Here is a 24,857-nt window from a genome sequence, read left to right as displayed (position 1 = left end):
TATTTACGAATGTGGGTATATCGTTAGAGTACAGTCTCGGAGCAACATGTATGAGCGGACACGGACGTATGTCTCTGGCTGTCTAGTGGAGCTGGAGTTACCTAGCCTCAACATGCACGTAAGGGTCTTCATGACAACCGAGTCTATTAACTTGCGGCATATTTATGTAAGGTAATAAACTATTTTCAATCTTTTTTTTTCTACAAAATATACAGTGGGTGAAAAAAGTATTTGCACACCCTAATTTTTTGATGTTACATCTACAAAAACACAGAATGCTTTTAGTTAATTTTTGTATTTAATAGCTTAATCTATATATATTTCGAATTGGTTAATAAAATTTCTCAGAAAATAGAAATTAGAGAATGAGACGCTATAAACACATATTTTAAAGTCAAATAAGTATTTGCCCACCAACCAGCTTGTACGTATTTTGTAAAAAAAATCAATAATAAATGAAAGAAAAGACACTTAATACTTTGTGTGCATTCTATTAGTATCAATGATGACTTGCAATCTCCCTGGCATCGATTCCAATAATTTGGACGTTGTTTAAATCGAGATTTGAGCCCATTTCTCCACCAAAGCACCCTTCAAATAATTTTTATTTAAAAATTTCATTTTCCTCAAATTTTAATCCAGCAAATGCCATGATTTTTCAATTGGGTGGAGGTCTGGCGTTTATGGCGGAGTTTTCTACGGACATTGTACATCACCCATTCCTTAGGTTTTCATAGCTGTATGCTTAGGAACATTGTCCTACTGAAAGTAGTATGTCTCACATACGCCTAATTTCGATGCGCTGCAAGACAAAATATCGCGCAACACTTTACCGTAATCAGTAGATTGCGGTAAAGTGTTACGGAAAAGCAGTAGCTTTCATTATTCCTTCGATAAAAGCCAAGTTTCCCACACCACTTGCTGTCACGCAGCCTCAAACCATCACAAGACCACCGCCGTGTTTGACTGTACTATGCACATGTTTCGCCTGAAGTTCAGTATTTGGCTTGTGCCACACAAATATTTGTCTGTCCGTTCTAAAAAGATAAAATTTGCTTTCGTCAGAAAAAAATAAAAATGTACCAAAATTCTAAAGGGATATTTAAGTATTCTTTCGCGAAAGTTAGTCTTTTTGCTATATTGGCCTCACTTATGAAAGAATTTTTACTCGCTGTTCTGCTACGAAGACCACCATTACCCAGTACGTTTCTTATAGTTTGGCCACAGACAACCTTACCTGAACTTGACGCGATATCATTTGCTAAGCTTTGAGCGCTTGTAAATGGGTTATTTTGTACCGATTTTATAATTTGTCGCCTTTCTCTCGTACTGAGCTTCTTCGGAAGACCGGACCTTTCCTTATTTTCAACACTACCCATTTCTTCTCGATTTTTATAATTTACTACACAGTCGAGTAATTTAACTTTAAATTTGACCCGATTTGGCGATAACTTCAACCTTCCGAGTTTCCGGGATGATGGAGAACATACTATATTAGTATTGTTGGACTTTCCATGTGTATTTTTTTAAGTTTATTTTTTCTAAGTTTCCGATCACAAGCAGTAGAAATATTAAAGGAGGATTGTTCCGTCTGTGTGCTGTAAACAAAGCTAAATCTTTTACGCTGAACAAACATTCCCGCTGTATCCCGCCCATAGTCGAATAGGAAGAGGGAACCTCGTGGTAAGCATTGCGTGCTGAGTGGTGGAACTTAATGCCGCGCTTTGCCTTCCCTTTCGTTAGTTGTTACTAGAGAATAATTACTTGTTAAATCAAAACGAATATAAATAACAACAAAATAATAGTAAAACAAGTGGATTTTAATAATAATTTAATCATTAAATATATATTCTATCATATAAATCTGTTGCTTTACATAAATAGTTAGTGGAGGGCAAGGCGCTGGCCCACGCCTCCCCACGTGGCATGAACTCAGACCACGTGGCCTGAGCCAAGGCGTGCCAGGCCAGCGTCAGATCACACAATATATTATAATAAATTAAATTTATTAATACAGCAATCCAACAATGACCGCTTTATAAGTGATAGTGAGTGAGTCATGACTTTTAAAAAAATGGCTAAAACAGATTAAAAATAAAGAAATAATTATTAAAATTATATTTTTAGATACATTCTGTATAAAGGTTTATAAATAATTAATAACGTCCAGGTCTCACTCGCTATCGCCTCCAGCTTCTATTAACAATATCTTTGGTTACATAAAGATTCCTTGTGATGCTCCGCCCAATTGACTAATAAGATTTCGCGACTTTTATCAAAATTAAATTAAAAAAAAGAACATCAATACCTGAATGAAATTTACTCTTTGTATATTTAAATGAAATGCAACATAATTTTAAAACGCGCGTTATGAGATACAGTTAAATTTGCCATTTTTATCTTTAATATCATACATATTTTGGAAAAAGAATTTTAAAATATAAGAAACTACTAACTTTTTGAGCTCATATTTAAGATATTTGTCAAAATGAAACTGTCACTTTTGATATTTGATAACGATCACAGACTAAATATATATATATTTATATATTTAAACAAAACGCTAAAACATGATAAAAGCCGCAAATCTAACATTTCGCAGCGGAGTCGTCGCGCACTCAACAGTAAATAAAATTAAAAAAATATATACAAAAAAGAAACAACCACGCCTCAAGCATTTACTTAACTATACCTCAGAAGATGGCATCGAACGGAAACTAACGATAGGTACATGACAATGACAAACTATATAATAATTAACAAATAACTAATTTATTATATTTTTATGTAAAGTGAACTGTGACGTCACGTGGTGTAAATTGCTGTAATTTATTAAATTACGTACGTCATCTATATATTGTATAACACATAGGTGACATATCAAAGATAGAGAAGTCACAGCTCGGTCATGCACCGTCCTAAAATTATCTTAGTTAAGAGTAAGGCATACCATTAGATCGTCCTGAGGTAGACGCGGGGCGCAACCACCGCAAATACATATCGCATTTATATCTATTTATATATTTAAAATACAAGTGGTGTAACTAAAAAAATATAATTTTGCTTAAAATATAGATTCTATGGTGAATTTACGGTTTTTTTAGTTACATCACTTTTATTCTAAGACTATGACGTGTTAATGTATGAATTATTAATATAACTGCACGCTGAATACAAATTTTATATAGATTTTCATTGTTTTCATTTATAAATTTAAAAAAAAATTGATGTTTCATAATATAAGTTTATATTTACTTTGTATAGCATCGACAGTACACTTATAATATTGCATCCTCAAATAAAAGTGACATAACTCAAGATTTTTAATTTACCATAAATTCGAAATCACCATAAAATCAAAATGTTCTTGTAATTTGCAATATCTTAAATTGTCGAAACTTTCGAGTTACATCACTTTAATTTTAAGAGTATGATAATAAGTAGTGCAACACGAACAAGCGTCGTTTTTAAAATACTCATCTTTTATATATATTTTTCATATTTAGTGTACAATCGTTTCATATTCCGGTTGCTTTTATTATTACAATAATATCATTTATATTTCATACGTTTATATATATTATTGAAAACGTATATAAATAATGTTTTACAATATAACAAAGTAATAAAATATTATTAGATTCCCGTATATAGCAAGATAGGCAGAGGGAGCCTGGGAACCTAATACTGAGACCCTCTGTTCCCTTTGAGAAGTTTCCGTCCCCCCCTTTCCGCCAAATTCGCGAAACTCAACGCCGCGTTTTGCCTCGTTACCAGAACGAGAAAATGAAAATATTTCATTCTCCCGAGTGGGAATAGAATCCACAACTGTCGCGTTTACAATCGCACGGGACCCTGCGCCAGTAGGGCCTCAAAAGTCTATTAAATAAACAATACTTAATAATTGGATTTAAAAATGTTCTAGAATAATCCCCAAATAAAATATTGGAAGTTTTTGCTTTTTAATTGCTTTTTGTTATGTCATTTAAATATTGACAATACATATAAATGTATGAAAACTCGTCAATTCGGTTTTTTGTGTTTAGCTTCAAATGTTGAAAATAAGAAAGAAATTAAATTATGAATGAAAGGAACTTGACAATTCAAGTTGTTTCATTCGTTTTAAAAACTGAAACAAAAAAGTAACCATTAAAATTGACATAAATTTATCATTCATATATTAAAGCCGTAGCTTCTGACAAAAACTGCTAACTCTATTTTTTGTAAAAATATAATATTACTAACTTTTTACCTTTGACTCCGCGAAGCCTTGGAAAACAAACACGTTCAAAAACAATCAATTTCGTAATAATATATATATTTAAATATATAAAACTAAAATCATTGGGTAAATATTTTATATATTACATTTTTTTTATAAACTACAAAGTGGACTTGTCAGCGTCTCTGGAACATAAACAAAATTTGTGGTTAGAAAAGTAACAAGAATTATCAAGTAAATAAGAAAAAATTGAGTAAGCAGTTCGAGTGTGAGGTTGTTTGTTGTTATTAAAATTCTGAGTAATTGTTTTGTGATCATTGCATGTTCCGTACTAATATAAGGAAAAAATAAACAAAACTTAACTAAAATAAATAATTAATTAATTTGAGGTATTTCAATTGGTTTAGAACATATGTTTTTTCCCATATCATTTATATATGCGTGTATTTATAGTGACGTTTTAACGCAGTAAATAACGATAAAATGTTGTAAAATGAATTTTGTAAGAAATAAACAACAAGTATAATTTAATATTAGTACAAAAATGACAAATTGTTTTATTACGAAACATAAAAACAATAAATATAAAAGAAATTAAAACAACGTAACTATTTTCAATAATATAAATATTTATAATGAAATAATAGACTATATCTATAAATATTTTGAACATTTTTAAAGTATCATCAACACATTTGGAAAAGGAAAATACGTTTTCTAGAAAAAAGTTGTTAATTATCACAAATAACTTTAGTTTTTTTTTTTCAAAACAAATATCTTTAGGAATTTTGTTATAATATTGAACTAATTTCAAACAATTTAGGCTTCATTTTATAATTTGAAATGTGAATGAGCTGACAAGCAAAAAAAATGGTAATAAAAAAAAAAGAAAAAAAAAGAAATAATTTTGTTTATTTATTCCATTATCTAATTGCTTTTATAAAAACAAAATATTCGAGACATTTCCTAACCAAAAAAAAATAAAATGATTATAAATTATTCTAAATAATAAAGAAAGAAAGAATTATTTAATAAATAATAATTTCAATATAAACTTGTCAACGTATTCGCATTTAACACACGACTTATATAATAAATAACAATAAAATCAGAAACAACTATTTTTCAAAGATAATTATTTGTCTATAATTATGATCATTGTGATTATGATTATGGTCATAATCATTGTGATTACGACCTTAATCATAACTAATATTATATATTCTTTATAATAAAATCTCATTTTGTTTTACCATTATTTATTACGGTTATCGACATATAAAATTATAACAATACTAAACTTTATATTTTAAAATCCTGTTATTTTAAATAATATTAAATAAAATAAATTAAAATGGCGTCTCAAACAAAAAGAAACTATAATTATAGTGCCGGTTCGATTCTTTTATACATGTTTTAATAATAAAGTCCAGTATTGTGACGTCATGTCCGTTATCAATGATACAGTATATGTAAAATATATCTATTTATATATAAATATACAGTGCTTGTCTGTATGTATGTTACAAATTAGTAGCAACGCTGTCCAGTTGGAGCAACGATGATTATTTTATTCTGAAAATAAACAAAAAGAATTATATTAAAAAGATTATTTGAAATACAAGACAAAACGCGGCGCTGAGCTTCCACCGTCCAATGCCGAGGACGGGGTGTCTTAACGCGAACTTTCTTCTGCCTACCTGCTATATGCAGGCTACAGCGAAAAGTTCCATTTTTTTAAATTAAATAAATATTTGATGATAATATGACTTTATTACATTGATATTCTCAATGAAAATTTAGAGTAATTCTGTTTGAAAATAGATATTATAGTTAATAAATAATTTATTTTTTCTGTAGCACTAGAACCGAGGAGCAATAGAACCCACGACTGTCACGTCCCAGTCACACGCTGTGGCGCTGTGCCAAGATGACCGCAATATATTATTTATTCGAATTAAAGTCGTGAGGGTAAAAAATTAAAGAAGTCATTATGTGATACACATACCTGTGGGTGTGTTGTGGAGGTGTCAGGGGGTGTGTGGGGGTGATGGTGGGTCTACGCGCGTGGCGCCAGCTCGTAGAACAGCACGTAGGCCTCCGCCGACACCACGCTGCGGGGGCTGATGCTCGACACCCTACAAATACAATTGCAGATATAGTAAACTTTGTTTCCTTGAATAGACTATAGTGTAAAGATACTGCATTTCCCACACGTGTTGAAGTATGGGTGAGGAACAGTCGTTGGGTACCTGGAGTCGTTGTACTCGTGCCAGTCGCCGGTGTAGGGGTGCTTGCAGTACGCCGTGTAGTGCCCCGAGTAGGTGGTGCCTGCAATACATTACTTATTTACTAATGTGACATTGTTAAAAAACGCAATCTGTTCTCGATATCGGCATGAAAAAATACAATCGACAAATCGTTCTCCGCGGAGATCATGCTGTCAACTGTAGGCTATAGGGTGAGTGGGTGGGGTGGGTGGTTACTCTTGTACTGTTGCTACAAACCCCAACTCACATTTGTTTCTGCGGCACTGTGAGCATTCGTCGGATCCGCCTCAACCCTAACCTCTCAAAGTCAACTTTGGAGGGGTAGTCATGAAGTATAGTTGGTATGGTACCGATAGGTCATAGTCTAATTATGTATCTACTAAGTAAATCATATCGATAGCGAGAATACATTGAACGCCCCTCGTATATACACATTTAAAAGTAAATAATGTATATAAGAAGATTGTCTTTTTATAAATATATTTTTTAATGTATGAACCGGGTGAAATAAAATTAACGCTAAATGTTAAGAGAAGTTTGCCAAAATATTATAATAAAAACAGCATTTGTTTAGGTTGAGCTGTTTCTGAGATTTGCGTTCACAAATGCACAGACAAATAAACAAAAATTTTAAAATCTGTTGCTTCAGTTTGTATGTTTTCTATCTATTACATGGCCTAGTTCTATCACATTGATAAATGCTCCGAACAATAGTTTTTCTCATAATTAGAATAATTACAAACAGCAATTATTAATTATATGTGCTACCCGAAGCTTGTATGTTTAAAATGTTATTTCACACTCCACCAAGATGTTAACAACACAAATAAGGACTTTATAAGGACGTATGGCTCAGTGGTCATACCAGAGTGATTGCTAACAGCATACAGGTTGTAGGTGGCGGCGGCGGCTGCGGTGGGCGCGGCCGCGAATGGGGACATGTCCAGGCCCGTCAGCGGAAACTCCACCACCACCGACAACTTGCCGCGGAAACGCTCCGTGGGGGAAAACCTGGAACATTACCAATAACATAATAATGGAGAGAACTAAATGGAAAAGATTGTAGGAGGCCTTTGCCGATTGGTAGACAGATCTCCAAATTATAAGCAAAAATCAAGTTAATCAATTAGAATTAACTTAAATAAGTTACACATATATTGTGTGTTATAATTCTAAAAAAAAATTGTTATTGTTTGATCTGAATAAAAGGCTAAATTATCACCAATAACCATACTAGATGGGAACACAATAACATGTCCATTATGCACATGAATCAAACTGATCTCAGGATATTATTTAGAGAACTGGACCTATGGAAGTAATACACTGATAATAATAATATTATAAAATGATGTCCATACAACTTATGTAATCCTTTCAAACTTGTTATAAGATTAACTTTGATCAATTATGCTGTATTTGTATGCAATCCTTTAACTAGTGTATAATTGATCGAAGAATATTAACGTATATATTATAGGAATAGAAGCTGAATTATACTGGAAGACCCGAAGTACGGTTAGAGAAAGGTTAAATTAATGAAAACGTATTTCATGTTTGAACGTCGTCGGTTAATTTGTATTATAGAAAAGTTGTACATGTTTTATGTTATAAACGTAGTGTTCAGTGATAAAAACGTGATCATTTTATATATTCTTTATCAGGGTGGGGAAAGGAGTGCCTTAACACTAGGTTCCCTTTGCACACAGCAGGATACTGCTGTGTGCGGGATACAGCGTGAAGCTGAATAATATTTTAAATATCCCGCCAACCTGAACAGCTGCCAAATTTCGTAATTCTAGGTCAACCTGAAATACCCTATTAATTTTGATTCTCTCTATAGTGCCGAAATACGCGTATTCTGCCTGAGTTTATGGATTGAATTTCAACTAGATATCTTCATTCCTAAGACAAGCTCTTGACACATCGACATACAGAAAGGGTTTCTTTTTTCCTTAAAAGGTACGGTAGTCTAAAAAAATAACATTCTTAATATTTACAGACAGACAAAATTAATATGTATTAATAATTATAATTTATTTCATATAGCTTATCTTGAATGTAAGTTTGTATGTATGTATGTTTCTAAGTACATACTAACCTCTTAAGATGCAACACCAGCACCTGCGGGAACTTCTGCACCGTGAACCACTTCAGACACTTCCGCCGCACGCCGCACTTGGAGCATGTCTGGAGGAGTGTACTAATGTCGTTAGAGTTTCTAATATTATAAATGTGAAAGTTTGCGAGGATGGGTGTTTGTTCCACTTTCATGCCAAACCTAATAAACGGATTTCGGCAGGTTTCCCTAGTGTTAATATACTCCATTCCTTACTTTCCATCGAATTCTGGAGGCCTTTAAATATTTCATTTCCTCGAGTGGGGATCGAACCCACAACCAGCCGTTTTGTGCCCCTGCGCCACGACTTGCTTCAACTTTACAGTAAATATTAGGCTACTATTTATGGAAACATTGCGTATCATTGGGCTATAATATAACAAAAAAAAGTTTTAATATTTCGTAGGTAAAACCCAAAGCTACATTTTTAGTAATACCCGAAAAACTTATAAAACGTGTTACTGAAAACTTCAACTTTTGGGCAGCTTTTATTTTTTTATAGCAAATATATAAATAGAAAACCTTAATTGACGAAACTGTAATATACACACCGGTTTCTCATCCCCGTCCAGCTCCTCTTCCCGGACGAAGTGTTGCAGACATTGTTGTAGTTTCAAATTACCGGTGCGGGAGGGGATCGGCAAACTGTACACAATACACAACGTTAGAGACTGCTCAAGGCGGGCAGGACGGGAGGAGTGTGAGGAGGAGGTGGCTTCTTACGTGCCTGAGGTCCCAGAAGGGGTCGAAGGTGACAGAGTCGTGCAGGCAGTGCGCGCATCGCAGCGTGCTCTTGAGCTGCCCCACGAAGATGTCCCCCACGCGGCTGTCCTCCGTGCGCAGGTAGCGCGCCCACGCCTCCTGCGCCTTGCTGGCCGCGCTGCATGACCAGAACAATGGTGGTTATTAGACAGAAGCAGTGCGGACAAAGCGACCAAACCAGACCAAGAAAATCTAAATATTAAATTAAATATTAAATAAATATTTAACGTATGGCGCTATGTTCTCCCTGACTACCCCACCCCGTGCCACTGTAAAGCGTGAAGCTAAGTTAAGTTTTTAAAAAACATCGAGTAAATTTATTCATTAATATATAAAAATGTTCTCATATTACAATATAAAAAAATTATCAATAATAAAAACAATATCTATAAAGAATTATTAAACCAAAATAAAGTCCTTTAATTTATACACATCTCATCACAAAAGTAACAAAATGCTCGCCTAAGTGTATCATCGATCTCTGTCAGTATGGGTTTAGGTTTGATAGTGACACGATTCACATCCTCGTGTAAACCTTCCAGCAGGTAACGGAGAAACTCCTGAAAAATACAAAAACATATTTATTAAAAACTAGCGAGCTTCAAGTTATTGTAATATCAAAGACGAATTAAACAAAATGTAAAAGCAGTACTGTACTGTACTTTTATTAACCGACTTCTGTAAGAAAAGGAGGTCAAGGTATCAATTCGACTGTATTTTTTTTTTATTATTTTTTTTATGTTTGTTATCTCATAACTTTTGACTGGGTGAACCGATATTGATAACTTTTTTTTTATTTGAAAGGTGAAGATTCCCATTTGGTCCCATTTTTTTAGTCCATGTCTGACAATGGTATCTATGAGAAAATCACAAAAGTCTTAAATTTGCATTAGGTATGTGCGCGAGAAATAGACGAATAACTCAATGTCGCGGAAATCGATTTTGATGATTCTTTTTTTATTTGAAAGGATACATTTCAAGGATAATTTGGTAAAAATTTCGTTAGGTTCCGATTATGGAGTCCGGTCAAAATTGAGAAAGATTCTTTATTTTAGTAAAAAATTGATTATACTATAATAGTTACAAGAAAAACTTTTTAAATTGATGTCAGAAGTGAGATTCCTGATCGTTGCATTTCTTTTCAACCAACTTCAAAAAAGAGAGATTCCCAATTCGCCCGAATACTTTTTATGTATGTTCTTGTCAATATACCAAAATGTTAGTTTGCACAAAAATAATACCTAATTAAATGAAGTTTTACATAGGACAACCACAACCACTCGTTGACAACCACTACCACCATCATTACCATTCGTTTAAGAAGCATCATTTTGGGATCTACCCATCACTTAAAATTGTAAAATAAATTAATTTTTAATAAAAAGAAAAACCGACTTCTAACAGCGAACTAAAAAGTGAAAAATAATTTGACAAAGATTTTATAATTTTGTCGGTGTCAAGCTAATGCTACAACACCTTTACTACAATATCTAATAACTAAGCCTGTTTGTTTTACTTGGCACCGACTTCAAAACTATAAAATCTTTGTATAATTATTTTTCACTTTTTATGTGGATGGTACTCTCTAGTTGCCCTGCTGAGACCGAGCCCGCACCTGTGCGTCCTGCTGGCTGTATCCCATAAACCGCGGAGCAAATCTTTGAACCTGCGACTTCAGTGAAGTAGTGTTGATAACGGAGTCCCTCTCGCCGTTGCGCCATAATTCTTTTATTACACTTGCGAACGCTGGAAAATTTATCATTTATTTATTAATACCTTTTAGAAAAACGTGCTCTAACAAAAGCCATATGTTATCATAGAACTACGTCGCAATTCTTAACTTTTACATTTTTATATTTTCCTAAATTTTTCTTTACTAAGTGTGGCTTATCACTTTAAAAATGTTTATATATTTGTTTGCTTAGCTTTGCAAAAAGCAGAGTAGGCAGAAGGCAGAGTTTTCCCTTCCCACCGCACAATCTTCGAGGCATTCCTCCCGAGTCTTGTTACCAGAGCTAGTTAAATTAATTAATGACCCCAAATACAACACTAACCTTTGATAAGAGCTCCTTTCATACAAGACAGCGTAGTATTGATATCCGAGGAGTACTTGTCATCGGACACGTACTCGAGTAGCGGCCGCGTGTTGGACAAACACTGTAACACGCTGTTCATGAAACACGTGTTGCCGATGTTCCTTAACCCGTTCAGACCTGGAATTTATGTGACTGTCTATGGTCTAAGCCTGAATGCGAGCAAGATAAAGGCGCTGGTATTTGAAACAAATGAAAAGAGTATGGAATTGAACCGAATTAATCGGTATACTTGGGAATTATGTTCAGTAGAGATGGAATGAAAGGATGAATGGATGTGGAAAAGAGTATTGCTGCCGGTAACAAAGTTAACGGAGCCTTAGATGAGACGGCGAAACGTTAGCACAGCTGCGTGAATGGCCGTTCCCAATGCAGTTTTGATACTAAGACTGTGATACGGCAGCGAGACGTGTGTATTACAGAAGAGGAATGAAAGAAAAATGAATGCCGTTGAGATGGGATCTCTTCGTAGGTTCGTAGGAAAAGATACACAGAATGGCAGGTACCAGCGAGAATGTCACGGTGAGAATGAAGAACGTGCTCAGCTCGTTTGGGCACGTCGAACTAATGAGTGATGAAAGAATGACAAAAAAGATTTATGATGGAAACGTGAGTGGTAAGAGAGATCTTGATATACAGGATGGTTTAATTATGTCATGCTATATTATTTCTTTATACGAATATATTATAAAAAGGTTGGAACTGGGGTTACATTATCTATTGATATTTATCTACAAGAACTTTTAGATAAAGTAAACGATATAAGCGACGTTTACATACCACTGGTTTGACTTGACTTTTCACTTCGCTCGGAGATGTCGCTCCTCTCGCTGCTGCGGCGGAGACCGCTGGGGCCGCTCTTACCTCCCGCCAACTCCTACACCCACAACGCCCACCCATTTATATACTGTGTCAATTGTAATATAATATATTCCTAAATGTGGCACAGCACTTAACATTTAATCATAGTAATTGTAATTTATTTAAAGGTACAACACTAAACACTATTTTTAAATACAATTAAACACAATGAGACATGATTTCCTTGTTTATGTCCTTGAAAAACAATAACTCAACAAACGCAACCTCTATATACGATGTAAGTAAATATCGATTTTAATACATAACAGATATGATTTGTGATGTCTCTCAGGCAGACCTATTATTGTATAATATTCAACGCTAAGTATATGGTAATCTATTTACTATGTAATATGTAATCTTTTTACATAAGCTTTGGGGCAACAGAAATAAAATCATTTATAAGGTATCTTCTAGGAATTTATTATGACTTTAAGTTAGGTAATAATGGCGAGGACATAATTATACAAATATATTTAAAATTGAGGAAAGTCTAGAAGAGCATGCATCTACATAACACACGGACACAAATGTATGAGACAGCATTACAGATGGAGGAAGGTATACTCGTACATTAAAGGCACTTCAAGATAAACTTATTTCTGTGTTGGCAACAAACAGATGAGGGTAGTCGTGATCAGCACAGCACACGCAATAGAAGCGGATATCGTTCGTTACCATTCGTGGGATGGTCACCGTAGAAAGTTCCACGGGTCCTCTAGCGGGCAGTCGCGCGCCAACAGCGCCCTCTGAACGACGTGTTCAAAAATCATAATTTAGGAGGATTTTCAAAATATAGTGTATAAGTTGCTATTGAAGCTAATCTAATTACAAGATCACTAAAATATTGAATGATAACAAAATACTTCCAGCTAATCATAAATGAAAGCTATCATCATAATATGGAGATCCAGGAACCTGATAGTGTAGCCCATAGGCGTGGTTGACGCGCAGGGTCCTCGGGCGCGGCTCGAAGCAGCGCCGGCAGCCACACTTCATTGCGCAGCGCCGAGAGCACTCCCGTCGTCACGCATGCGAGGATCACCAGCTCCAAGTACCAGAGCATACGACCAAGCACTTCAAATTGTCGGATAAATCCACCCAAATATTGAGGAATTGAATAGCGCGTGCAAAATATTTGGGCTTTCTTGTCTTCTTCTATCAATATCTTAATGTCCTTCTATTTTATTCTTACTTGGTTTTTACGTGTAATGTAATGATATAATTCTTTAATGACTTTCGGCCACTAGTTGGTTTGTAAGGGTAGTAACACCCACGTGCCGCCGTTTACATCAAAAGTCTGAAAAACTTTTTGATGAAAGTTTTTCATACAACAGATTTAATAGTCACTAACACTATAAATATTGTCTTCATAAAAAATATATTTTATTTTTTTTGTTGTTTTTTTTTTTGTTTAAATATTTAATTATTATAAAATTTATATTTTTTATTTGAAAAATCTAATATTTTACGATTATACACATGATGAGGAAGGGAATGTTAAAATACTAATTTAACTTTATCATTTATCTAAGACCACGCTAAAATATATTCTGGGTTGCCAGGAACGGTAAAAGTTTGTGCTAGTTGTATTTTTTTTAAACAGATGGTACGTAACAACCGGACTTGTCAGAAATTCACATTCTTTATACTTCTCACTGTATCACCTCAAGAATTTATCAACATTGTTCATTTACAAAACCGCCCTTACGTCTTCATCGATAAGAGTCCACTCTCAATTTTATTTGGCACAGAGTCAAGGTCACCTAACATAGACAATATCAAAGTACAATTTAAATTAAATTTACATAAATCGCGACACGCAAAAGAAGCTTACGTAAATTTCGAAATGCGCGGGAGTGACACAAGATGGCGGAATTAGGTGATTCCCGCGGGAAAGGGCATTTCGCGCGTGACGTCACTAACCCGCCATTGCCGTGGCTGAGCGCGGACTGAGCGGGCGGTCCGTTGGCCAAATGCCGTTGCCAAATTTCACAATCTATTTAATACGTAATCTTATAACCATTTATCTGCTATAGTTTTCCAGTGACATGTGACCAGAGCATCGTTGAGATAACAACCCCTCAACTCAACAAGATAAATCATTGTAACGATTGTCCATGGCCATTGTCCATTGGCCTGTCCATGGCCAGGTAAAGCAAAGAGACTAAGCGCGATAGGTTGTGAGCTCGACTTCCGTCATTCTTTGTACAGGATACAACGTGAATCTAAAAAAAGATAAACATACGTCTATACGTATCTGTGCTCATTTTATAAACAATACCTTCGTAAGACCTCATCAGTAAGGCAAAGTTAGCACTTCTTAAGCTCACGAAATTACTAAATTAGGCAAACAGGGATTAAAGGCAAAATGAACTTAGGCTTCATCAAAACAGAAATTCAATTGACTTCCATAGTAACATGGAAACGCAAGGAAACAGAGAACGCAGAGACTCTCATAATAGCACTGCGGAACTAGTTAAATTGACTTTAGCAAAACGATCTCTGCTCTATTACAGGTTATTATGTACTTAGGTAGATAAAAACATATTGAAAACGGTAGGAAGCAAAAGGATTTACAGTACAGCTTCTTTTACGAATCACGAGCCACTTTAATCCATGTGAGTATAATAAAATTTAACGTTTACAAAATTGATAAAATAACTTCGAAAAGATTTGGCAGTGCACTGACATTTGTCATTTTAAAATTTCAATATGTTGATGGCCAGAATAATACGATTTAGCTTCTGCAGCAAAATTTATAGAGATAATTAAATACTTATTATGTAATATTAGCACTTATTTTAGTTAAAACATACTTTTAAATTGTATGTACGATGACAGCAGATGTCAATTATATAACAGAAATGCTAAAAACAACTCAATTACAATAAACATTTAATATAAAGTAACGAACGAAAAAAGATATAAGGAACTCTAGCCAGCCTTTTACCAAATCACACGTCAAGGCGCAACAAAGTAAATATCAAGAACAAAGGATGCCATGACTGCCTGCCAAGTATGTTAGTCATCTATTAGTTGAGGTTAGGTAGGTATGGTGATCATATTTTCAAAGTGAAGTGAAGTAAATGTCACATTAGTGAGTTCAAGATGGCAGCGCAAACGTCAAACTTGCCACGTGGCGAAGCTTCCCGACATTTCCCGCGCAACCTATTTCTAGACGTTACATTTGGCGCAGTCCTATTTATAGATGAGGAATGAAGACCGTCTGAGCGCTGCGTTTTTTTGTTAGAAACTTTATGGCACAATAAAAATTATAATTTATTGATTAAGTATATCCTTTATTACTGCCATCGATTTTTCAAGTATATGGATTTTTAAAATTTATTCTATATTTGTTTGTGTGTGTGTGTGTGTGTGTGTGAGCGTGAGTATGTATGGTAGTGTGTGTGGGATTGATTCTATTGTTATTTTCTTTTTGAATTTAAAATAAATATACATATACATAAATAATAAATATTTTTTTAACTTTAAAGAATTAAATGAATAAAAATCTATTTAAATATATCTATAGACAACATTTGGCAACAATGACCCTAAAAATAAACTTCCAAAAATCATCAAAATGTATAACTAGACAGGAGGATGACAGACCAAAGTTTCACGACACGCACACATATAGATGAGTCACGCACACAAATACACGACGTCCTCATTGTAAATGCCAACGAACTCTTGTTTCTTTTTAAATATTTAGATATATATAATTATATTATGCTGAGCATTGGCAAAAGGTATACTTTTTAAGTTTATTAAACTTTCTTCTATCTAATCTGTAACTATATCTGCATATTTATAATTTAACTCTTGTTTAAGGCCATATCTTATCTGTGTGTTTTATGTTTACACATTTATTGTATTGGTAAGCAGAGGTGACCTAGTCATATATGCCACTTTATTCTCACATTTCAGTCTATTCAGAAGCATTTTGTGCTGGTATTTTATTTAACCAGATCGATTTCTGTCAAGGATTTAAACTAAAAATCACACATAGCTTCCAGTCAAATGCGGGTAAATAAGTACTAAGATATATATTTTTGTTTTATAAAAGTTTCACATTGTTCTTTACAAAGAGATTGGTAATAAAATTTGTATCGAAACATTCTATTAGGCCGGACACAAAGACCAGAGTAAACACGAAATCTGATATCGTCAGAATCGAAACATTTTTCAGAAAGACTTCATATAAAAAGCTAAAAAATACATAACGATTCTAAAAATAAAGAAAAACATACAGTTCATGTTGCGAACGTCATATGTATTCGTCAGTGCCTTTGTTGATATAGTTACTTACTAAACTCCTTATAAATATTCAAATTAAGTAATTTGTTAAATGAAACATAAAATGTTATACGATTTTTAATTATTACCCTCTATCTGAGTATATAGGGAAAAAATCCTAAAATAGTTTGTTGCCAACAAAGAAATAACGTTAAAATACGATATTTTTTTAATAAATGCCTTCGAAAAGAGAAAACATGATCACTTACCGATTTAATATTTTCATAATCTTTGATATCCAGGATCTTTCTTCTGGAAGACGGAGTTTCTGGACTGGAATCTTCTGTGGACTCGCTAATGGTGCTCTCTGTACTGGTTTCCATTGATTTTACACCATCTTCGTCTTCGTTCTTTTCCGTTCTCTTCTTTAGAAAGTTCTCATGCTCAAAAGTCTTGTTTTCAAAACCGGTGCCACTTGGAGATTCTATATCGTTTTCGAGCATTAGCCTATCTTCTTCTGAATCTATATATTTAATCGACTTTTTACCATCTTTATTCTTAAGACTATCCTCATTTGTTTCAGATTTATGTTTGGGAGTAGCACCTGATGCTATTGGTTGTGATATTTGTATATAGGAAGCAAAATTTGTCGTGTGTTTTGGTGTTTTCGTCTGTTTCTCTATATCGGATTTTAAATCTTTAATTTTTACTTCGGGACTATTGCGTATTTTTTTACGATCTAAATAATCTATGTCACCATTTTCAACTTGTATAACTGTTGATTTCTCTAAAATTTTCCCTATTGGATTATTAGGGTCCAATTGACTTTTGATGCTAGCTAATCTTTCGGAAGGAAGTTTCGCCGTTAATGAGACGGACATTGAATTATTTTTATCTATAGACGGCTTAGCTAAGGACACAGGCTCGGATATAGTCTTACTGAGAGTCAAATCTGAGTTTGAATTAGATCTAGATTTAGGAGACCCTTCCCATCTATGACTTAGACCATTCTTTTCTACATATGGCAAGTGAACTGGCACGGGTTGATCGTCTTTAGAATTAATTTTAGTATAGCCGACGCTCCCATTCTCACAATCCTTAAGCTGATTGAGATATTGTTCTACAGTTTTAGATGAATATCGCGAATCATTCGCAGGTAGCTTAGTCACTGTCATTTTTGGGTCGAACCGCTTCCGTATTTCGGATACGGAAGGCACCTCATTGCCGTTGCTGTCTTTCACGCCGTTGGACATTGAATTCCTCTTGCTGTAGCTTGGTGTCGGCGAGCTTTCTTTATATCTTCTGCCTTCAGGTTTCTGGTTGTCGTAAAATTAATACTTAGCGATAATGAAATATTTCATGAAAATAGCGCGATGTGATTGTGTGTTAGTTCTAACAACTCCGCACATGCGTTGACCGTTTACTGATCGCTGCTACGATGCTGTTAAGGGGGCCGAGCGAAAGGTCGATCAAAACGAAGTTGGCACCAACTTTAGGGAGCAAGCGCTAACTTGGTAAAGTTTAGATAGAAAGCGGTAACTTTGAAATATGTACAGGCTCAGGCTCCTTTCGGGCGGCGCGTGATTCTATTGGAAGCTGGTTCTGATGCTCGCTTAGTGCGATGGTTAAGAACATAAACACACAACACACGCGCACACGGCCTTGTTTACCTGTGAGACTATTATACGCAGAAGCCCAATACGAAATATGAAATAATCTATTGTTGGCGGACTTGATTATTTGGACGATTATCTATTTGAATAATTAATTGTTGTTTTAATAATAAATGTGGCTAACACCTATTTATAATTACACTGGGCTGGAGCAGGCAAGGCGAGTGTTGATATATGGGAAAGGGTACCTCTAAGCCTACATCTATGGACACTGCTCCATGCTCCACGTTAACAGGTGTTTTGTACCTTAGTAACGTTTTTTAAAATGTATTTCACTTTTGATTTCTAACACTGTTGTAACATAAGATACTTTGAAATGCCTTGATAATGCATAACGCTAAATTGTTCAATTATCGTTCAATTTATCTTTCATGAAAAAATTGTTTACTTAATAACTCCTATTTCCAAATATTATACCAAGTACATATAATATTATATACATATTACTATCTTAAATAAAACATATATATATATATACTAGTGGACTTGGGCGGCTTAGCCTGCTTGAACTATACGAATATTTATTAAATATATTTATGAAAAAGTTTAGAGGGTGAATCCTTATGAACCATGAAACACGTGTTCAATGAAATATTTTTAAGAATCTAAATTTAAAATCTTATAAAAATCGGTAGCGATTTAAAAAAATCCATACAAACTTTGAACCCCTATTTCATCATCTCAGGAGAAGAATATTGCAAAGTCTCGTTTTAGTAAGCACTTGCGTCCTATAAGAAATGCCCATGGAAAATTTTATAATCTTAGTACTTGTAGTATCGAAGTATCGTAGAAATTATTAAACTCAAAAACAACGCTTTAGGAGTCAAATATTGCTTTGCCAAATTTGAGATTCCTAGCACTTGTAGTTTCTGAGATTTCATGATGAGTGAGTGATCTTTCTATTTTATATATATAGATTTATGTAGACGTGACACAATCCAATCTATAGTCATAATGTAAGAAATATTAAATATAGTTGGTTTCTCTGTCTTTATGTTTAAAATAAAATCTGTTTTTTATTTTAAGCTCTCAGCCTAAGCATAATTATTAGGGTAAAGATTTATAAGAAACCTAGGAAGTGGAAAAAAATTAACGATTGATGGAAATAAAAAGACGTCGATAACCGATTATTTATAGGCAATAACAATTCCACAGATAAACAAAACCAATATAGACAACTTGAGTGAATTATAATAATAGAAAGTAAAAGTACCGTCACTATGACAATATATACGTGATTACCTCAGATATCGTAGCGGCCGAGTTCCTCGGCTTCCTGGACCTGCATTCGGGCGCTGGCGGTCTGCCTATGTCGTTAGATATCGACTTGGACCGAGATATTTCCCCGTAGTTGTTTTGACTTTGTTGTTGAATCCTCTGCGTTAATGGCACATAGTTTGCTGGAGAATATTTATTATACAACTCGGCTGGCGACATCGTCAGCGCGGCTGTACTAATTACGTTCCTCTTTCCTCTCAAATCCGAAGTTCTAGAACTTTCGCTCCTGGTTGTGGATACATCGCGCGATCTAGATTCACTTCTATCAGATCTGTAGCGGCTTGAAATGCCGCTATCCGAGTCCGTCACGCTTGGAGCTCGTGAACTTCGAGAATATTCCACGAGAGACGTTTTCCTTTCTCTTTTGCCATCGACTTCGCTATATCTGGACCTATATTCGGTAGTTCTATCTCCATAGCTGCTACGTAGTGTGGATGTGACGTAAGTGCCGCTATTAGTTCTGTAATATGGCTTCTCGATGCTAGAGGAGGATGAGAGTGAGGACCGGTAAGAGCCGGTCAGCGTGGAGGAGGTCGGGGTGTACCTGGAGGGGGAGACGACGGGCATCGTTTCGTCTTAGTTCAGTTTCTTTTCAATCTGGACGGGCGCTTTCTTTGCATTATGTTACCTGCAACAATGATTTGATTTCAGTGTCTGTTTGTTTAAATACATTCGAAGTTGGCAGTAGATGGCTTCTCACTTTTAAGTAAGACTAACTTCAGGGTGCCCGCGACTCGTTGAGATAACAAGTCAAGTTTCATAGAGGAGTTAACGATGTTTAGTTTTAGTTAGCATATTTTAAGTATTATTTATTTGGACATACTGTAAGTTTTGATATTTCTAAATATAAGTATTGTTACAAAAGCTGAAAAACATGAGATTTTTTTATATGTCACGAAATCAAATATGGAATGCCTTATTCGTCTAAAACGAATCTCATTATCAAATACACCTGTTATCAAGAATACATACATGCGAAGAGAAACAAAAGAGAGAGAGAGAGAGATTTTGAATTTAGGCATTTCTATTTTCTCTTTACATCTTATCGGGCCACAAGATATTGGACCCATAATAATCATATGTGGACTACCAAATTAATAATATGATTTAAATAATTATTTAATATGATATAGTTTAAAAAAAACATCAATTCATATTTTGAAGTCAGTCGTGGCGCAGGATACGCGTGTGGCTGTAAGCGCGCTCTGGTGTCGAGGCAAAGTGCGGCGTTGTTTCGGGGAAAAGTAAGGAACGAAATGTCTTAGCACTAGGCTCCCTCTGCCTACCCTGCTATATGCTATATACAGCGTGGACCTGAATTTATTTTGAAATTCATATTTATATGAATATTATACATCCTATCCTATATCTTATAAAACAAAGTCGCTTTTCGTGTCTGTCTGAACTTTCTAACTCTTTTTCTTCTAAACCACCCAATGGATTTTGATGCGGTTTTTACCCTTAGGTCGAGTATTTCTCAGGGAAGGTTTATATATAGTTTATTATTTGTACATTCTTATGTAAATTAACATAAATACGATAAATGTGTCTAAAGTCCTACCCGTTGAGACACTTTCGCGCATGCGCTGCTTTAATGGTAAGTACTACATGAAAATAATGTACTGGAGTATTGTGCCTCTTAATAAGATCTACAAAAAAGTCCGCGAGAGCATATTCGTATTTTTTAAGAATAACGTGTAGTGATCATATTTGTCTAAAAATTGTAATTTCAATATATTTTTTATTGTGAGGGATATTTTTCCATAATGGTATTAATCCTTATCCTTTAAAATACTTTATTAATTTTCTACGTTAAACGAAGATAAAATTTGCTTTTTACACTATTTCGAAATTGCCAATAGTTTTACAGAAAAACGCATTTAATTGTTGACACATCCCGCCGTTTACACATCAGCTGTATCGAGTCAAGTTTCTCTTATCCCTTACTCTCAGCATATAAATAAGTATATTAGTTACGTTGGCCATTTAATGTAGACGAAAGCTGTCTTTTACTGTTTTTCATTTAAAGTACTAAGTACTTTAGAAGTTGTTACAATATCAAAAAATCCTTGCTGCGAAACGGCTCGCCACTCGCCATGCAATACAAGCGCGTCCGCCTGCCTAACACGCATCGGTGGTTCAGTGGTAGAATACCACGCGGGCGGCCCGGGTTCGATACCCGGCCGATTATTCTATTTAATTTTCCTCATAGGCAGCTACGTAATGCTTGCTTTTCATCAGGGACAAAATACCCTCTTTAGCATTAACCACAAGCTCGAAAAAAAAACCCGCCTGCCTTTATAGCAACGAAGATTTAGATGCGTTTGCACGTATTGGATAATTGGAGTTGAGTATTATTTCAGCGCGATATATTTGGTTTCATATTTTTTGTAGTAGTTATTAGTAGGTAGGTTTTTGTTTATAATTTCTTCCGTTTAAAAAATAGTCATTTAACTATCTAAAAATAGTCATTTAAATATATTTTAATATGTACTTGAAAAGCACAAACAAGCAAAATTAGTAGCACAGATTTAAAATTACGGTACCTACTAAAAAATCCTTGCTGTGTAAAACAATTGGAAAATCCTTATTGAAACTACGAAAATGCGGGTTGCATTAGGGCTTAATTAATTTTTACATTATCTAAAGTGCTTTGCAAACATACATTATATGAATAATCCAGTAGTAAAAGCGGGCGAAGCCGCAAGGGGGTCGCTAGTATTAAAATAAAAACATGAGTAAACGGTCCCATAAACGAAACATAAAAAGTGCATCAACCAATTGTTTGAACCACAAAATTAATGAAACGATTTTGATTTTTTTTATTAGTTATTTTTATCAGCTCTTTTCTAGTTGTTTGTTAAGTACTCTTGGAGCTTTTTGTATCGAGGGTTTTAATGATCAATTATTTTCCCAAAGTAAAACATGAGAATTGTATACTAAGGAAAGCTAATCTAAAAAAAACATTTTTGGAAAAACAAAATTCTGCTTTGACATTTGGAATCACAGTTGATTACCACAGCAAGAAACATATATAACAATAATTTTCCTAAGGGGGAACCGAACCCACAACTATCGCATACACAGTCAAACCGCGGCTGTCAAATAACATCCTGCGTATGGAACGGTAGGCAGAGAGAACTTCGTGTTAAGACTTTCCGATCCTCGCTTTATACCGAATGTCCGAGTCATTAAGTGTCAAGTTGCGGAACTCAACATCGCTAATAGAACAATAAGTTAAAGAGGGTAAACCTGCATTTGGGCCCCGAGTCTTTACAAAATAATTGAAAGCGTCATGTCTTTTAATCTTCTTCTTCCTGGCATTAGTCCCGGCTATTGCCAGGGTCTGCCTTCCTAGTCAAACTACTCCATTTTGCACGATCTTTTGCGTCCTCGGTGGTTAGACCATTGGCTCTCATGTCCTGCATCACGACATCCAACCAGCGCTTCCTTGGGCGTCCGGGAGGTCGCGTCCCAGGAACTATTATACCAAGGCACTTGCGTCCGACATAGTTCTTAGGCCGGCGCGTAACGTGGCCAAACCATCTCAAGCGACGCTCTTGGAGCTTATCCGCTACGTCACGGATCCCAAGACTACCTCGAATGAATGTGTTGCGTATGCGGTCAGACCGCGTTACGCCGCACATCCACCTCAGCATCTTCATTTCCGTGACGTGAAGCTCCTGAGTGTGCCGAGATAGTGGTGCCGTCATGTCTTTTAATGTTTTATATAAATATAACATTCATCATAAGCAAACATCATTTATTTAAAAAGTAATCAGAGGCTATGGCGATTCTTTGTGACAGGGCCGGACTGTTAGCTCTGGTAAAACGAGGAAGAGCAATAGTTCTTCCACCATTCAAGATGCAGTCTCTAAAATTGAGTGGGGTGTGGGGAACAGAGTGTTTTACTGTGGCACTAGGTTAGGCCTACCCTGTTATATGCAATATACACTATAAATATAATTATTTCGTTTTGAACACCAACTGATTTTCTATTTATGATGATATCATGATATACAGGCTGTAACTTGATCAAAGGTTAAATGATAGTATCATCACATATGACCCTCATGTATGCTCATTTATTTTTAGTGGTTCAGCAAATATGAGATTGAAGAAATTTGTAATTTTTTGAAAAAGAAAATTGAATTGATTCTTGAACAAAATTGGCAAATACAGTCTGACTGTTGGGTCTGTGCTCATGATTTTTTCCCCAGTATAGCTCAGTAAAAGGCCCTTCTTATCATATAATAGATAAATTTTGGCAAAAGCATTCAAGGGTGGTCTCGTGGGAGGTTTCTCTCACTCTCATTATAAGAGTTGGCTGCCTTCAAGTTGATTTGTTTAGGTATTTATTACATGGTATGCAGTTCTCGCCAGTCAAACATGCTCACACAATGTTTGTAAAGCTATCCTAGTACAGGCCATGAAAACTGAAGCAATGGAATGATAATAATATAAATTTCTTCTCTTTATCTTCTCAATATAAAGGAGAAAAATAGACACTGTAGTAAGTATTTCTTCACATTCTTTAAATTTTATTTCTTATTTTATTTTCAAAATAGAAATTTTGTTCCTTCGCTGTATATATAAATGTTACATACATTATATTCTACATATGACACAAGACACATCCTAAGTCCTGGAGGTAAATCTGACTATAGGTCAGTGGATTACAAGGGAATTATTATCATCATGTAATATAGCTTATAGCTTTCAACAAAGAATTTTTGTAATTGGAACCACTTAGTTCTTGACAATAATATGGTCAATCAATCTCTTCAGCTCTAATAGATAGACAGATTTATATGTTTACCAATCACCATGGCTATTTCATGGGAGTGTGTCAAGGTCACGAGGCTGTCATTGATCCAGGGCATGTTTTACGGGAAAATGAAGAGAAAATGCGTACATTCTACTGTAATAGAACACTGTAATCCGACACCAGCGCTCTCAAGGCCGAGGGTCTGTATACTTTCACCCTAGTCACTACAAGAGCGCGGATTCACCAAACACCCGAAATACACTAAGCTTATTTTTAGCGAATCGAAATAAGATTTTGCATGACACAGCCACGGCGCTAAGCTACCTCGACTATATATTATTGCATACATTTTTCAAAATTAACTTTTTTTACGTGTAAATACAAATCGATAAACTAAGCAGCAATAGCGTTTATTATACTTTATACTCACGAATTAATGGTATATCTTGTGCTTTTACGCCGAAGCGCCGTAACACCACACTGTCCTCAATTTATTAAACACACACGTCTCAAAAGGCCCTAGATATAAAAGTTTAGTTAATAAATTGTTGTAAAACGCAGTGGTAAAT

At 34.9% G+C, this 24,857-nt stretch overlaps 1 protein-coding gene across 1 annotated transcript; it reads right to left on the bottom strand.

Annotated features, from left to right (window-relative positions):
- Window positions 1-1,818: 1,818 nt before the first annotated feature.
- On the bottom strand, window positions 1,819-24,857 carry LOC146528189 (uncharacterized). Its single transcript, XM_085205054.1, has 14 exons — window positions 24,719-24,857; window positions 19,485-20,148; window positions 16,839-17,885; window positions 12,247-12,343; window positions 11,428-11,586; window positions 10,989-11,119; window positions 9,836-9,933; window positions 9,339-9,491; window positions 9,163-9,256; window positions 8,594-8,682; window positions 7,358-7,503; window positions 6,475-6,553; window positions 6,231-6,360; window positions 1,819-5,797 (listed from the first exon to the last, which is right to left on the bottom strand). Exons 2-13 carry the CDS (start codon window positions 20,085-20,087, stop codon window positions 6,282-6,284), a joined length of 2,775 nt encoding a protein of 924 aa, XP_085061180.1. The 5' UTR covers window positions 20,088-20,148; window positions 24,719-24,857; the 3' UTR covers window positions 1,819-5,797; window positions 6,231-6,281.

The sequence above is a fragment of the Heliconius melpomene genome, chromosome 20 (assembly GCF_056956725.1).
Source record: "Heliconius melpomene rosina isolate 202511_hmr_F chromosome 20, ASM5695672v1, whole genome shotgun sequence".
In the NCBI taxonomy this organism is placed as follows: domain Eukaryota; kingdom Metazoa; phylum Arthropoda; class Insecta; order Lepidoptera; family Nymphalidae; genus Heliconius; species Heliconius melpomene.
This window is presented reverse-complemented; position numbering and strand designations above follow the sequence as displayed.